The following is a 16,955-nucleotide window of genomic DNA, read 5'->3' as shown; positions in this document are numbered from 1 at the left end:
TTTAACAATTAAACATCCTCGTGAAACACCATGGAATACAGGAGAAAGACCAGCCTGGCGCGTAACACGAAACACGTAACAAAAACATGGGGGGGAACAGAGGAATAAATACATGCAGTGTGATTAGGGAATGTAAACCAGGTAGGTGTGCAGGGAACAAGACAAAACAAATGGAACAATGAAAAAATGGAGCGGCGATGGCTAGAAAGCCAGTGACGTCGACCGCCGAACGTCGCCCGAACAAGGTGAGGAGCCGACTTCGGTGGAAGTCATGACAGTTTCCTTTAATTCTAAACATGTTGCCATGGCTTATGACACATTCCCATACTATCTAATAATAATAGCTTTATATTGGTTTGGGTATCCCTAAAGCTCACCACCCCACCCCGCCGTGCCTCCTGCTCCATTTCCCATAAACAGGCTTACTCTTCCATCTGAAACTGTGGACAAAAACACACATCTGGCATGAAAAGAGGCTAATTCACACCCCGGTCAGAGCTGACATTCTTCCTGAACGATTTTGTTCCTCAGATTAGGTGTTTTTTGGTAAGATCAAAAAAGAAGCATGCAGTAGCTGAATGGATGAAATGAAGATAAAAATGTATTTGATATCCTTAAAATGTAATCATGCTCATTCAGTGTAAGTAAAATCGTATCCTCAAATGGCTGCATGAAAAATGGAAAGAGAACTAGGCTAAATACTCACTACTGAATATTGGATTTGCAGTTATAGGTTATAGGTGCACTCATTCTGCAATGCCATTTTATGCCATTTTATTTTCATTCTATTCTACCTTAACTAGGTTTTGTTTACTATGTTGTCTTTACAGTCTATGGGCACCTGCATAGTAAGATCTTTGTCCCAGTCATCTGAAAATCATATTTTATTTTAGTTATCTGATTTATACGTGGTGCTACCCCATCCTCTCTCCCACTATAAAGCCAATAAGGCATTGTCATTTGACCCCTTGCTAATAGTTGTGAATACTTCCCTAAATCAATGTGGAGTCTATAATTCGAAATTAAGCCATTCTTTCTGTGGCCATTATGAGATCTCTTCTTTTCACTGAGACTTTGTCTAATAGTACTGAGTAGCTTTAGGCCACTTACTAAACTGGAGGGCTGAAGTGTGTGGAGGTCATATCAATACAAGTACAACTAATTACAGAGGAGAGCCTCTCTTGTATGTTAATGTATTCACTCAGCCTTTGTGTCACGTTCTGACCAGTAAAGGGGTTATTTGTTATTGTAGTTTGGTCAGGACGTGGCAGGGGGGTGTTTGTTTTATGGGGTTTGTTGTTATATGTGTTTATGTAGAGGGGTGTTTGTTTAGAGTATTCCGGGGTTTTGGTCTATGTTCTATGTTAGTGTATTTCTAGTCTATTTATTTCTATGTTTAGTTAATTGATTTGGTCTTCAATTGGAGGCAGCTGTTCTTCGTTGCTTCTGATTGAAGGTCCTATATAGAGGGGTGGTTTTTGTATGGGGTTTGTGGGAAGTTGTGGTTGCATAGCTGTGTTTAGCCTGTAATCCTGTTCGTGCGATTGTGTTCTTGTTTTGTGCTCAATAAAAGTCACTATGAGCACTCAACCCGCTGTATTTTGGTCCCCTCCATACGACGACCGTTACACTTTGACTATTGCTGCCTTTCTTAGGATGGAAGGTTAAGCCTTATGCAGGCCTTTTGTTTATTTGTTTGAATAAGATGAGTCACAGTATGATTTGCACTAATATGACTTAACGATGTACATGATACTGATTGTACAGTTAAAAATATCTACAATTGCTGAACCTTCTATCCCTCTGTGCCGCAATCCAACAGAAGTGTCTGTATTATGTGCACATTGCAGTGAAAAAAGTTTGGCAAACAAAAAAACAGTTAAAGAATATTGAAGCATAATTAAAATAGTATTTTCTTAAAAGAGACATTCTACTGCCTCCTTCCAAGATGTTCTGTACTGTGTGAATCATGGATCATCTCATCCAGCCTTTGCAAATCAAAATGCACAAAGGGATGTGTGGGCATTGAGTATGTGTGCCAGTGATGAAAAACGATATAAATGTTGAGAAGCAACTGTCAAATATGGGGATCCAATCAGGGCTTACATAAAATGTTGAGAAGCAACTGTCAAATATGGGATCCAATCAGGGCTTACATAAAACACATCAATGTGTTTATAAATAAAGAGCTAGCTGGGCAGATGTATGATTGTGTCAAAATATGATGAAAATGCTAATTTCCATTCACCACAAGTAAATTGGTTATTATTAAAATTATATGAAATGTTTTATTTATTTTCTGATTGAGTTTTTCTGGTATAGAAATGACACGGAGATGTACATCTCCAATCTATATGCTTACTGCACAACTGGTAAAATCCCAAACGTTATCCCATATAGCCTATTCATGACTATTTAATTAACCTGCACCGTCTTGTTAAAGTTTGGGAGGAATTATCTGAATCAAGAATCAATAACCAGCAACTGCCACATGGTGTAGTCATTTGTAGAAAATGGTATTAGAAAGAAAACGTCTGTGTTAGCTTTCATCATTGTACCAGTAGATGGAAGCAAATGGCTGTGTTAGCTTTCATCATTGTACCAGTAGATGGAAGCAAATGGCTGTGTTAGCTTTCATCATTGTACCAGTAGATGGAAGCAAATGGCTGTGTTAGCTTTCATCATTGTACCAGTAGATGGAAGCAAATGCACATAACATTTTCTTGGACTTGTAGCATTTTGCCATTATCCACATCCATTAATGAATTAAATATCCAAACCTTAAAAAATAGAATTTTAAGGAATATTTTGTATTACCAAAAACTATGCATTACATTACCAACAAAATGTAATCCGTAATTCATCAGCACATGTTTGATTTAAATCCACTCATTCCAAACCACATCTCTCATTAGCCTAAAGTGACCAATAAACTGGTCGGTACATAACAAGATTTTCCTATTTATTCATGCAATCTAGGCAAATCTAGTTAGCTGTACTACCCTACTGGTGACGAACAGCACAGTGCAGTCTATTGTCGTGGCCCCTTTAAAAGTACGCACTGGAGGGGAAGAGGCGATTGCGTTTAAAATATTAGGTTTTTACGCTGACGCAGGCTGCAAAGGGACATAGGCAATTCAAGGAAAAATATAGCCTACAATGCATCACGTTTTGATTTGCATCCTTGCTTTCCTTCTTGTTCATTCTGTTCTTAGAACATTTGCACATCTCATATGCTATACAGTAGCCTACTTCTACTACAGACGCAGGCTACGTTGGAAGAACCCAAGGTCAGTGAATCTGGCATGCCTTGCTCTCAGAAGAAAAAAACATATATTTCGGGATGTCACTATAAAACGTTAAAGGAGACACCGCACATAACATGTGTGTAATGTTAGTCTACGAACGCCAAATCGGCAAGGCTATATTTGGCAAGACTATATTGTCAGGAATGCACACGTTTTGAGTGTGAGCTCTCAACAGGGTCTGCTTCATTCTCACCATCCGATAGAAGGTCGACCGATAGAGCGATGCGCTCCACAGTGAATGAGACCAAATGAACATGGAGGTGTGACTCGGATCGTCTATTGATGGGTGCTTGATCACCTGCAGTGATGACTAGACTGCGCTAAAACCAAGAGGCCAAACCCACCCACTTGATTTAGGTCTACTGTCAGGAGGGGAAGTCTATATAAACCCTGACACTTGTTATTTCAAGGTTAGCACAAACTGGATCCTTGTATCTTGGTTTTACCATTGAAAGGGATTATATTCGCATAGGAACACAAGTCAATAATCATGTCTCACAGCTGGGGATATGGACCGTCTGATGGTGAGGCATTCTAGAATCTATTCTACATTGTCATCTGATGCTGACTCCACTTTTGGAACTACTAGTTGAAACTGTACATTTCAACAGTTCCATGATTTTGTTGCATGAGTAACTCAGTACATTTCTTATGGGAATAAAATAATTTTTGTAAATAAGTGTTAATATTTTCTGATATGTTACTGTTAATAAATCCATAATTAGCCCTACATTATTAGGTTATTATCATACATTTACACATGTATACGTGAGAACACAGATATCATCGGACTGTTTAGAATAGAGAGAATACGATACATTTGCGTTTTTCTTCTGTTTGACTCTGTCCCATGTTTTTTCCATCATAGGACCTGAGAAGTGGTGTGATGGCTTTCCCATCGCTAATGGACCCAGGCAGTCTCCTATTGATATTATTCCTGGTCAAACCTCCTACGATTCTACCTTGAAGCCACTCAAACTGAAGTATGACCCATCCAACTCCACAGAAATTCTGAACAATGGCCATTCCTTCCAAGTTGGCTTTGTGGATGATGTTGACAGTTCAAGTAAGCCTTTGAATTCATATATAATGATATACAGCTAATATGTCAATAAATTATTATCTCCATTTCTCACATGGGTTCTGAGGTGAGCATTTAGTAAGGTGAGGAGTGGAGTAGAAAGGGGGAAGCGGCAACAAGAGAACGAGTGTTGCGGCAAACTGGTTACATGTTAACTTCAGTGGATTTGCGTAAAACAAATATCAAACACAGTGGTGAATTCATTTCCTTGATGCACTGTCTTTGTCCATTGTGCACATAGGCTGCTGTACAGTTGATAACATTGATGATAGGTGACGTTAGAGCAGGCTGGCAGGTGTTCATTCTGAAGGTTTTAGTATCTTTGGGCTGAAGTACGCTAGTTGTCAGGTCGTTGTCTTTTGTTGTGGTGCTGGGAGCAAGCACATCAGTCTGCAGACTACATTGTTAAAAATGAATGTTTCCTACCCAACCCTATCATTGCGTGATGGCAGTAATCATGTCATTTGACTGCATTTGGACACACGCAGATGCTCATAAACATAGTTAATTTTGAAAAGCAACATTAAAAGTTTGTGTGTGCCTGTATGTTCCTATCCACAGCACTGACCGGAGGCCCCATCACCGGCACATACAGGCTGAAGCAGTTCCACTTCCACTGGGGCGCCAGTGACGACAGGGGCTCTGAGCACACCGTCAATGGAATCAAGTTCCCCTGTGAGGTAGGCAGTCCTAAACCTAGATTATACAACAGGACAAGCCATTTGGCTTCAGATCAGACTTTTCATTGGCGACCTGAGTTAAACCTGACTTTGTTTTTTCAAGCTCCATCTGGTGCACTGGAACACCAAGTACCCTAGCTTTGGTGAGGCCGCTAGTGAACCTGATGGACTCGCTGTGGTTGGTGTGTTTCTGAAGGTGCAGATCTAATACGGTTTATATGTTTGTTCATATACTGTTTATTTGTTTCCCTCTAAGTGCATTCTGAAAGTAGCATGATTCCCTTGGATGGCTGTGTGAATTCTTGTTTCTTATAGATTGGTGCTGCAAACCCCAGACTGCAGAAGGTTCTCGATGCTCTGGGGGCCATCAAATCAAAGGTGAAATCAAATTGATCTTAAATGGTATTTAGACATTTTGCCTCGAATGACTAGAATTGGTTGGGAATATTGAGTAAGACTTTGTTTAATCATTGTGTATTCAATCACAATTTGTGTATTCTTTAGGGAAAGCAAACTACATTTTCCAACTTTGACGCCAAAACTCTATTGCCTTGCTCACTGGACTACTGGACATATGATGGCTCCCTGACCACTCCCCCTCTGCTGGAGAGTGTCACCTGGATCGTCCTGAAGGAACCGATCAGTGTCAGCCCTACCCAGGTACAATCATTTTATACACTATCTTCATAACAAGGAAATGTGTTCTCCTTTCACTAATCAGCTTTATCAGCCCCAGTTAATTGAAAGAGGTCTGTTTGAGGTCAGACGTCATAGGACATCTTTTAGAAAATAATCAAATGTTTTATGAAGCTAGAAGTACTGTATGTGCAAGTACTAAAAATAAAATGCTTTCTTGGCAGTAGAATACAGTAGAAAGGACTTGTTTGTGGGTACAGTAGGTTTCTGCTTTCCATCTTGTCTTTGTGAGCATTGCTACAAAGTTTGTGTTTACCAAGAAAGTGTTTTAGTAGAAGTTTCAGCCATTCACTGAAAACAGGGAGGGTCAAGACTTTTGCCTGTCACTTTAGATTACATTATCTGAGTGGCCCACAACGCTTCTTTAGTAACTCCTGCTAGTATCATATTTGGGAAGCTTGCCTCTTCCAACGATAGCAGCCTACACCCACATTAACCTCTTTTGGATCCGCCCCTTTTTTTAAATTTTCGCCTAAAATGACATACCCAAATCCAGCTGCCTGTAGCTCAGGACCCGAAGCAAGGATATGCATATTCTTGATACCATTTGAAAGGAAACACTTTGCAGTTTGTGGAAATGTGAAATTAATGTAGGAGAATATAACACGTTAGATCTGGTAAAAGATAATACAAAAAAAATACATGATTTTTGTTGTTGTTGTACCATCATCTTTGAAATGCAAGAGAAAGGCTATAAGGTATTATTCCAGCCCAGGCGCAATTTAGATTTTGGCCACTAGATGGGAGCAGTGTATGTGCAACGTTTTAGACTGATCCAATTAACCATTGCATTTCTGTTCAAAACTTTTTTATCAAGACTGCCCAAATGTGCCTAATACATTTTCAAGTTCAGAATTGTGCACTCTCCTCAAACAATATCATGGTACGATTTCACTGTAATAGTTATTGTAAATTGGACAGTGCAGTTAGATTAACAAGAATTTAACATATCTGTCAATACCAGATATGTCTATGTCCTGAAAGTAACACTTTTCTTGTTACTTAAGTATAGTTCATGGACTAAATATGTTTTTATTTCTCTATGTTTTCTCAGAAGTTTCTGTGACTGTCTAAATAATTTACACAGAAAATGATTTGTCCTACCATAAAATAACAACCAAATGTACACAAATTACAGTACATAGCTATTGTAAGCTACTATAAACAGCTGACACATCCCCTTATTTTCCATGCTGAGCCTTTGGGGATATCAAATCCCCAAGTTCAATTTCACCAGCCAGCGTTTAAATGGGACCCCAAGGATGCTTGTTTAGTGAAAGCTGCAGTCGAAGGCACTGTCCCACATATGTCATGACGAAAAGAAAGTGTACATTTAGGGAGGGCTACCTCCAACCATATGCATTGTTAAGATAAGTTAAGCAGTAGTGCAAGGCAGCAATACAGTGGGTGGAGAGAGTTTACTGTTCTGACAGAGAACTGATGCAATGTTGTGTTGGAAAAGCCTTTCACCTACATGCAGTAGGACCCATGTCTAAATCTGTGAGTGTTAGCAACCGCAGAAAGCCTTTGTAGTTGATCTTTGCAGATTGTGAGATTATAGAATGAAGGAAATTAATGCACTTTCAGAAGTGTTTCAGTTCTCGCGGTAAATGAGAATAAGTTGAACAGTGTGTCAATTGATACTGTTGCTCTAAACCTATTTTGAACCTTGGAAATGAGACTGTACAGAGTCTTGAATGTCTAAAGGTCACTGAAATTATGGAGCCGGTCATGCATATTAATAGTCATTTAGAGAAGACATTTTTCATGCTTATAGCAACATTCATTTATACTCTCTATGCTTGCTTATGGCTGTCCATCGATGTTGATGGACAGCCGTTGCTCCCAATTGTGGGTATTGCAGGGGGTTGTTTTTATTTTTATTTATTTATTTCACCTTTATTTAACCAGGTAGGCTAGTTGAGAACAAGTTCTCATTTGCAACTGCGACCTGGCCAAGATAAAGCATAGCAATTCGACACATACAACAACACAGAGTTACACATGGAATAAACAAAACATACAGTCACATACAGTAAAACAAAGGAAAACAAAAAGTCTATATACAGTGAGTGCAAATGAGGTAAGTTAAGGCAATAAATAGGCCATGGTGGCGAAGTAATTACAATATAGCAATTAAACACTGGAATGGTAGATGGGCAGAAGATGAATGTGCAAGTAGAGATACTGGGGTGCAAAGGAGCAAGATAAATAAATAAATACAGTATGGGGATGAGGTAGGTAGATAGATGGGCTGTTTACAGATGGGCTATGTGCAGGTGAAGTGATCTGTGAGCTGCTTTGACAGCTGGTGCTTAAAGCTAAGCTAGTGAGGGAGATATGAGTCTCCAGCTTCAGAGATTTTTGCAGTTCGTTCCAGTCATTGGCAGCAAAGAACTGGAAGGAAAGGCGGCCAAAGGAGGAATTGGCTTTGGGGGTGACCAGTGAGATATACCTGCTGGAGCGCATGCTACGAGTGGGTGCTGCTATGGTGACCAGTGAGCTGAGATAAGGCGGGGCTTTACCTAGCAGAGACTTGTAGATGACCTGTAGCCAGTGGGTTTGGCGATGAGTATGAAGCGAGGGCCAACCAACGAGAGCGTACAGGTCGCAATGGTGGGTAGTGTATGGGGCTTTGGTGACAAAACGGATGGCACTGTGATAGACTGCATCCAGTTTGTTGAGTAGAGTGTTGGAGGCTATCGGTAGGATAGTGAGTTTTACGAGGGTGTGTTTGGCAGCATGAGTGTAGGATGCATTGTTGCGATATAGGAAGCCGATTCTAGATTTCATTTTGGATTGGAGATGCTTAATGTGTGTCTGGAAGGAGAGTTTACAGTCTAACCAGACACCCAGGTATTTGTAGTTGTCCACGTATTCTAAGTCAGAGCCATTGCATGTGGCTGTGCAGGACAATGCGAGACCCACATGGTTTACAACGAGGCTCAGGTGAATTTTTGACCAGAGAAAGATGCACCCGCTACACGCCGGTGTCGTTGCACACACCATTCGATTCTCCTGTACTCTCTATATTCATTCAAATAAATTTAAAACTTCACTCTACATTATGATCAGTTAGACCTCTATATTAACATTGGTACTAAATTGGTATTGTTTCAGGGATTACATTTCACATCCTGCTCATTGAGTGATCTAAATATGGGATGTAAATACTGGAACACAGTAAGCCACAGACACTCCTTTAACATGAGCCACAGACCACAGTTGCACCGAGACACTATGATTCTAACCAGTCTCTTTTTGGTCTCTTTCTCTCACTCTCTCTCTCTCTCTCTCTCTCTCTCTCTCTCTCTCTCTCTCTCTCCTGACAGATGGGTAAATTCCGCAGCTTAATGTTCAGTGGTGATGGAGAGGCACCTTGCTGCATGCAGGACAACTACCGGCCCCCTCAGCCTCTCAAGGGACGCAAGGTCCGCCGGTCCTTCAAGTAAACAGCTATGCATCACGCCATCCCCCATCCCACCATTGCCGATCCCCAACCTTTCCCCTAGATTATATATATATTGTGTGCCATTTTATATGCATTGCTATCAGAATCTGCAGATTGTTAACCCCATAGACAAAACAATCAGTAATCAGAAAACAGAAAGGAAACCTAAACCTAAACCAATGCAGTTTAATAACAAGAGCCAGTGTAGATGAGATTATTGCGCTGATATGGATGGACAGCACTTTATACGCCTGACCTGCCTGCCCCTCCTGTAATCCCTGACGATAAACCTCAGGATCACCCCAGATTAACGTAATTTAGCTGCCTGCCACTCTGCCTGCCACTCAGTCAGTCAGTCAGAGATAGAGGCCTTTTATATTATAATACTACTGGGCTTCTACTCTCAATAAGCACAAAGAGAGATGGAATCTTGAATTACATGCCTTCCATTTTTGGATTGTGTCTCTACATCGTCATCAGTGTTTTTACTTTAGATTACAGGTCAATACTGAAAAGAAGAGATCCAATTCAAGTGATAATTTCTTTTTAACGACTCATAACTTACTACCTACCTACTATCACCCCAGTGCATTATCATTGTGTCTTAAAATCATGAGAGTGAAAGATGTTGTGTGAGATGTCATATCATCCAAGTCCATCCATTGAAATGAAATCACTGACTGAAGGACTAGAGTAATGTGAGTTTTTTTGAGTTTTTTTTTTATATATAAATGTCATATTGAAAAATAGAATATTGAAGTATGTTTCAAATGTTTTTGGAAGTACCTGGAATGCCCTTTAAGCCTTGCCTATAATTATTGTTAAACCTTAAAATGGGAATGGAAGGTTTGTGTGATTCGTTCATGTCAAATTTGATGGATGGGAATTTGATCAGTGAAATAAATGGTATAACTGTACCTACATGTGCATCCTGTGTTTATTTGCAATATTTTAGATATATTGAATGACCACACTACAGAAATGTAAGCTGTGTGGGATCAACCTTACCCAGATAGGGAGCCAGAGACCCCACTGTTGATGGTCAGACATCCCCATTTTAAGTACAGATAGAAGGCCTCTTTTGCAGTCATGTGCCCTTAACATGGGACCATTTACCTTTGGTTCATCAATCAAGTTCTGTGGTACAAACAACATTCACTTCAAAAGAAATGCCTTTACGTCAATAAGAAACCTATATAATTAAAACAATATTTACTATTTCCTCAGTTCTTTGTATTTTATGTCAATACTGTCCCAATGAGGGTTATAGTCACACTCAAATTCGAAGGAAAGAAAAAAGGAAAACAAGTAAACACTTCTTTGTCTGCCACTGCCGCAGCGATGACAGAAGAGTTGGATGCCAGTTCACATCTCATTACTGCTTTGAGACATGGATGATTGCTTGTTGTCTATGTTCATGCTTATGTAAGCCGTTCTGTGTTTGTGGGTGCCTTTGCCAGGCAGGCACCCTTTGTCAGTGAATTTCTCTGGATCATTATAGGTACAGTCAGCTCATCGCCCCATCCATGCTCTGATGGAAGGTACAAAAGCCCACTTTAAGATTGTGGAGCTCTCGTAATACCATTTCTGTAAATCATTTTTGAGACCATATTTCAGGTTGATAATTCAATATCAGTTAGTATCTACAGTACCGGTCAAAAGTTTGGACACACCTACTCATTCAAGGGTTTTTATTTATTTTGACTATTTTCTACATTGTAGAATAATAGTGAAGACATCAAAACTATGAAATAACACATATGGAATCATGTAGTAACAAAAAAAGTGTTAAACAAATCAAAATATATTTTACATTTGAGATTCTTCAAAGTAGCCACCCTTTGCCTTGATGACAGCTTTGCACACTCTTGGAATTCTCTCAACGAGCTTCATGAGGTAGTCATCTAGAATGCATTTCAATTAACAGGTGTCCCTTGTTAAAAGTTAATTTGCGAAATGTTTACATTTACATTTACATTTGAGTCATTTAGCAGACGCTCTTATCCAGAGCGACTTACAGTAGTCTTTCCTTCTTAGTGCGTTTGAGCCAATCAATTGTGTTGTGACAAGGTAGGGTTGGTATACAGAAGATAGCCGATTTGGTAAAAGATCAAGTCCATATTATGTCAAGAACAGCTCAAATAACCAAAGAGAAATTACAGTCTATCATTACTTTAAGACATGAAGGTCAGTCAGTACGAAAAATGTCAAGAACTTTGAAAGTTTCTTCAAGTGCAGTCGCAAAACCATCAACGCTATGATGAAACTAGCTCTCATGAGGACCGCCACAGGAAAGGAAGACCTACAGTTACCTCTGCTGCAGAGGATAAGTTCATTAGAGTTACCAGCCTCAGAAATTGCAGCCCAAATTAATGCTTCACAGAGTTCAAGTAACAGACACATCTCAACATCAACTGTTCAGAGGAGACTGCGTGAATCAGGCTTTAATGGTCGAATTGCTGCAAAGAAACCACTACTAAAGGACACTAATAAAAAGAAGAGACTTTCTTGGGCCAAGAAATACGAGCAATGGACATTAGACTGGTGGAAATCTGTCCTTTGGTCTGGTGAGTCCAAATATAAGATTTTTGGTTCCAACCGCCGTGTCTTTGTGAGACGCAGAGTAGGTGAACGGATGATCTCTGCATGTGTGGTTCCCACCATGAAGCATGGAGGAGGAGGTGTGATGGTGTGGGGGTGCTTTGCTGGTGACACTCAGTGATTTATTTAGAATTCAAGGTACACTTAGCCAGCATGGCTACCACAGCATTCTGCAGCGATATGCCATCCTGTCTGGTTAGTGCTTAGTGGGACTATCTGTCACGACTCCTACCGAAGGTAGCTCCCCTTCCTGCTCAGGTGGTGCTCGGCAGGCGTCGTCACCGGCCTACTAGCTGCCACTGATTCCCTTTTTTCCCCTTTCTGTTTATTGGTTTCACCTGTTTTGTGTTAGGCTGATTAGTCGGGTTATTTTAGCCAGTAGGCCCTCCTGCTCTGTGTGCGGGATTGTTTGTGTGTCGCATCTGTGCACGCTCGTGTCTCAGGTGTTTCGGTCGTGGGTTTTCTCCGGACTGTTTCAGTCCCCAGTGTTTGGGGCATTTGTTTTGTGTGCTCCCTGAATCTTAGTGGGGTGGCTTATGTTCGCCGTCTGTGCAAATAAAGCACTACCCTGTACTCTCTGCTTCCTGCGCCTGACTTCGCACCCACTACACCCAGAGCCTTACACTATCATTTGTTTTTCAATCAGACAATGACCCAAGAAGGAGAGTGATGGAATGCTGCATCAGATGATCTGGCCTCAACAATCACCCGACCTCAACCCAATTGAGATGGTTTGGGATGAGTTGGACCGCAGAGTGAAGGAAAAGCAGCCAACAAGTGCTCAGTATATGTGGGAACTCCTTCAAGACTGTTGGAAAAGCATTCCGGGCGAAGCTGGAGAATGCCAAGATTGTGCAAAGCTGTCATCAAGGCAAATATGGTGGCTGCTTTGAAGAATCTCAAATATAAAATATATTTTGATTTATTGAACACTTTTTTGCTTAATACATGATTCCACATGTGGTATTTCATAGTTTTGATGTCGTCACTTTTATTTTACAATGTAGAAAATAGTAAAACTAAAGAAAAACCCTTGAATGAGTAAATGTGTCCAAATCTTTGACTGGTACTGTATGCATAACCAACCACAGCAAAATAATATATGCAATGAATATACAAATGTTTTTTGCCCATCCATAACAGAAATTATCTGTGTGCCCCAATTGCATCATGGTTGATTACTAGTAATATTCCTGTCTCCACACTGATTTGTTTACAACGTTAGAGCTGGTGAAATTAAATCTGTCTCTATGTAGAGGAATGAGGATGAGAATGCTTCCCAGAGAACAGAAATGTAGAGATAAGATGAGTGGTGTATGGGGAAGGGAGGAGAATGGGAGGGAATGGAGGGAATCGAGGAGAGAGAGTAAATGGAATCATTGAGAGCATGTACAGAGAGAATAAAGCATAGAGAATATATTTGAAATAAAGAGATGGAGGAGTGTCAGACAGTATGGATAAAATGAGAAAGTTGGGTATGTGTGAATGCAGAACTGAAAATAGGAATTGGCAGATAAAAAGAGATTTCAAGGTTTTCAAATCAAACATTATTTGTCACATGCGCCGAATACAAGAAGTTGTAGACCTTACCGTGAAGCCCTTAAAACTCTTAACCAACAGTGACTATGCATAGATAATAAACAGCGCGTAGCAGCAGTGTACATAACAAATAGGGGGGTCAATGTAATAGTCCAGTGGCCATTTGATTAATTGTTCAGCAGTCTTATGGCTTGGGGGTAGAAGCTGTTAAGGAGCCTTTTGGTCCTAAAGTGGCACTCTGGTACCGCTTGCCGTGCGGTAATCATTTAGGCAGGTTACCTTCGCTTCCTTGGGCACAGGGATTATGGTGGTCTGCTTGAAACATGTAGGTATTACAGACTCAGTCAGGGAGAGGTTGAAGATATCAGTGAAGACGTGCCAGTTGGTCCGCGCATGCTTTGAGTACATGTCCTGGTAACCCATCTGGCCTTGCGGCTTTGTGAAAGTTTAAAGGTCTTGCTCACATCGGCTACTGCGAGCATTATCACACAGTCATTCGGAATAGCTGGTGCTCTTGTGCATGCTTCAGTGTTGCTTGCCTCGAAGCGAGCATAAAAGGCATTTAGCTTGTCTGGTAGGCTCGTGTCACTGGGCAGCTCGCATCTGGGTTTCCCTTTGTAGTCCATAATAGTTTTCAAGCCCTGCCACATCCAAGCCCTGCCACACTTTGCTTGTTTAATGGTTCGTCTGAGGGCATAGCGAGATTTCTTATAAGCATCCGGATTAGTGTCCCGTTCCTTGAAAGCGGCAGTTATAGCCTTTAGCTCAATGCGGATGTTGCATGGCTTCTGGTTGGGAAATGTATGTACGTCACTGTGGGGACGACGTCGTCAATTTTATTTTCCAATGATTGCATGTTAGCAAGTAGGACGGATGGCAGTGGGAGTTTACTCGCTAGCCTACAGATTCTCAGAAGGCAGCCCGATCTGCATTCTCTTTTCCTTCTTTCTTTTCTTCATGCAAATGACGGGGATTTGGGCCTGTTCCCGGGAGAGCAGTATATCCTTCTCGTCGGACTTGTTAAAGAAAAAAGCTTCTTCCAGTTTGTGGTAAGTAATCGCTGTTCTGATGTCCAGAAGTTCTTTTCGGTCATAATAGACGGTAGCAGCAACATTATGTGCAAAATAAGTTCGAAAATAAATTACAAACAATGCTCAAAAACTAACAAAATAGCACAATTGGTTAGGAGCATGTAAAACGTCAGCCATCCTCTTTGGCGCCATCTTGACAATGCACCATCTTTTCCTCTACCCTGATTTCATGAGGGCAATATAGACAGAAACAGCTTGAGAGGAGGAATCTCTATACTGTCTTAACTTTCAGTGCTTACTACCCACAAATACCACATTTGAATTTAATTAATGTTAATAGTTGGATGTTCACTGTAGGTTTCTTTACAGTATGTGGCCATTCAGCAAATCAGTAATCAGCTGTATGAGATGCATTTTATAAGATTCACGGTGATCATTACACTGTATAAGGTTGAGTTTGATTAACACAGAAGTTGTAAAGCTAAAAGAAGATGAGATAGAGCCAAATAAGGTGAGTAAAATGTACAAATGAGCAAGACAACAGACTCTAAACTTGAGCTGCCAAGATACAAACTTGATTAAATAAAAAGTAGTCTGATTCAGGGCTTTTTTCTAGCAGTAGCCACTAGCCAGTGCCGAACAGACGTGCCGTTGAGTTCAGTAAGGGATTTAATTAAAGATAAAGATCAGATTCAGTTTCTTACAAGTAGATTGAAATTAACTAGAAGGAATTTATTCATCTTTATTAATCTTCACATGGCACATATGCCTACACTTATCTAGAAATGTTCATGCAAGTTTCCAAACTACAAACACATTGTCCAGATCAAAGGTGGCACCACCAACCTGGTCTCAGAGTATTTCATATTATTCTGTATGTAAATGTAAGACACCCCATTTAGTATGATATGTTATATTTTGAATCATATGTACTAATTTGTGGATGTCCATCACCCATTTCATATGATATTTTATAAATTACAATTCGTACGAATTTGCAAAACCTACAATATGTTATGAATTTGTAAAACATACAATATGTTTAGGATTTTTCAAAACATTTGCTATGTTACGAATTCCAGCATACCACCCCAACACGATCTGTCGTATATAACCATACCAAACGTAACATACGGGGCGGCAGGTAGCCTTGTGGTTAGAGCATTGGGCCTGTAACCAAAAGATTGCTAGATCGAATCCCCGAGCTGACAAGGTAAAAAACTGTTGTTCTGCCCCTGAACAAGGCAGTTAACCCACTGTTCCCTGGTAGGCTGTCATTGTAAATAAGAATTTGTTCTTAACTAACTTGCCTAGTTAAATTAGTACAGTATACATATATTTATTTTATTTAAGTGTCCCGGATTTATGATATGTCTAGTCTATGAGACCAGGCTGGCACCACAGGTCCCAAAGTGGTGGGGTGACTTTTTTTTCTTCTGGTGGTAACCAGGTAAAACTATGGAACCTAGCTGTAGCAGGGACCATAATAGTTGACCTACTGTCTGGTGCAAGTGAACTGAGCAATTTTACAACAAAATTGTAAAGAATTCCAGTGAGCCTAAAACTGATATTTTACACCCCCATTGTTTAAGTGTTTGTTTAAGACAGACAATTGTTTGACAGACAATTCATAGCATTTATGGCAGCCTGGCAAGTTGAGTCTGCTCTGTGGTTTCCCCATTAGGCAGGGGATTTTTGAAACTAAAAACATCCAAACTGCAAAGAATTCCAGTAGGCCAACATAAGAGCTACACTGGGCCGTTGCAAAACCAGTAGATTTTGTAACATGTGGCATTTTAGCTCACCCTATCACTTTCCTCACCTTAACCTAATTATCCTAATCTACTACGCTAATTCTCCTAACCTGCTACATAAAATCACTATTGACCGTAACTGTACTCCATCTACCCAAAACCCTGCAGCACGCCGATGAGAAGGACATAGGCTACTAATTGTGCGCAAGCTAACAAATCATGAGGCAAGACAAGTCAGTAAAAAAAACAGTACTTTGACTCTCTTTTTAATGTTTTTGTGACAATAAAATAAAAATAAAAAAACATCCCTGCTGAATAGTGCTGGGGCAAATGCCTGCTCGCCATACGTTTGCTGGCGGCCCTGGTCCAGATGTCTACTGCACAAATTGGTTACAGAAATCTTGCCGCTGCAGCCTGTTTCACCAGTCATCAGTGACCATATGTGGGATAAGTCAGAACACATTGACAATATATTACAGGTTTTCCTGTCTTAAGCTAATAAGCTTATTCAAGCTTCACCAATGTGCTGAGCGTGGAATACAAAGAATCCTTGGAGAAATTTTACAATATTGTGTGTCCTTGGATGAATGTCATCAACTTTGAAGGGAAGTAAAATGCAGCTCTAAAGGGGCCATATAAATTCCATATTTAGAAAATAAACAAATGCAGGACCTTACTGTTTTGTGTATAGCTGAAAGTGGCTTAGTCTCTTATTTAGAGGTCACAGTCACTGTCTTGAACACAGCCTCCTAAAGTCACATACTACATGTAACTGTTTCAACCAACAACTATTTCTGTGTGTGAGATGCATTAA

At 40.3% G+C, this 16,955-nt stretch overlaps 1 protein-coding gene across 1 annotated transcript; it reads left to right on the top strand.

Moving 5' to 3' along the window:
• Window positions 1-3,494: 3,494 nt before the first annotated feature.
• cahz (carbonic anhydrase) lies at window positions 3,495-10,137 on the top strand. The gene is made up of 7 exons (XM_029704915.1): window positions 3,495-3,832; window positions 4,177-4,374; window positions 4,951-5,069; window positions 5,173-5,265; window positions 5,385-5,447; window positions 5,574-5,729; window positions 9,098-10,137. The coding sequence occupies exons 1-7, from the start codon at window positions 3,799-3,801 to the stop codon at window positions 9,215-9,217; spliced, it is 783 nt and encodes a 260-aa protein (XP_029560775.1). The 5' UTR covers window positions 3,495-3,798; the 3' UTR covers window positions 9,218-10,137.
• The last annotated feature ends 6,818 nt before the right edge of the window (window positions 10,138-16,955 follow it).

The sequence above is a fragment of the Salmo trutta genome, chromosome 21 (assembly GCF_901001165.1).
Source record: "Salmo trutta chromosome 21, fSalTru1.1, whole genome shotgun sequence".
In the NCBI taxonomy this organism is placed as follows: domain Eukaryota; kingdom Metazoa; phylum Chordata; class Actinopteri; order Salmoniformes; family Salmonidae; genus Salmo; species Salmo trutta.
This window is presented reverse-complemented; position numbering and strand designations above follow the sequence as displayed.

What these genes read in the sequence shown, in the direction of transcription:
- cahz (XM_029704915.1), top strand. Translation starts at nt 3,799, where the DNA reads ATGTCTCACAGCTGGGGATATGGACCGTCTGATG. An exon ending in GGATGATGTTGACAGTTCAA is followed by an intron (nt 4,375 to 4,950) that starts GTAAGCCTTTGA and finishes TCCTATCCACAG; the next exon opens with CACTGACCGGAGGCCCCATC. An exon ending in GAATCAAGTTCCCCTGTGAG is followed by an intron (nt 5,070 to 5,172) that starts GTAGGCAGTCCT and finishes TGTTTTTTCAAG; the next exon opens with CTCCATCTGGTGCACTGGAA.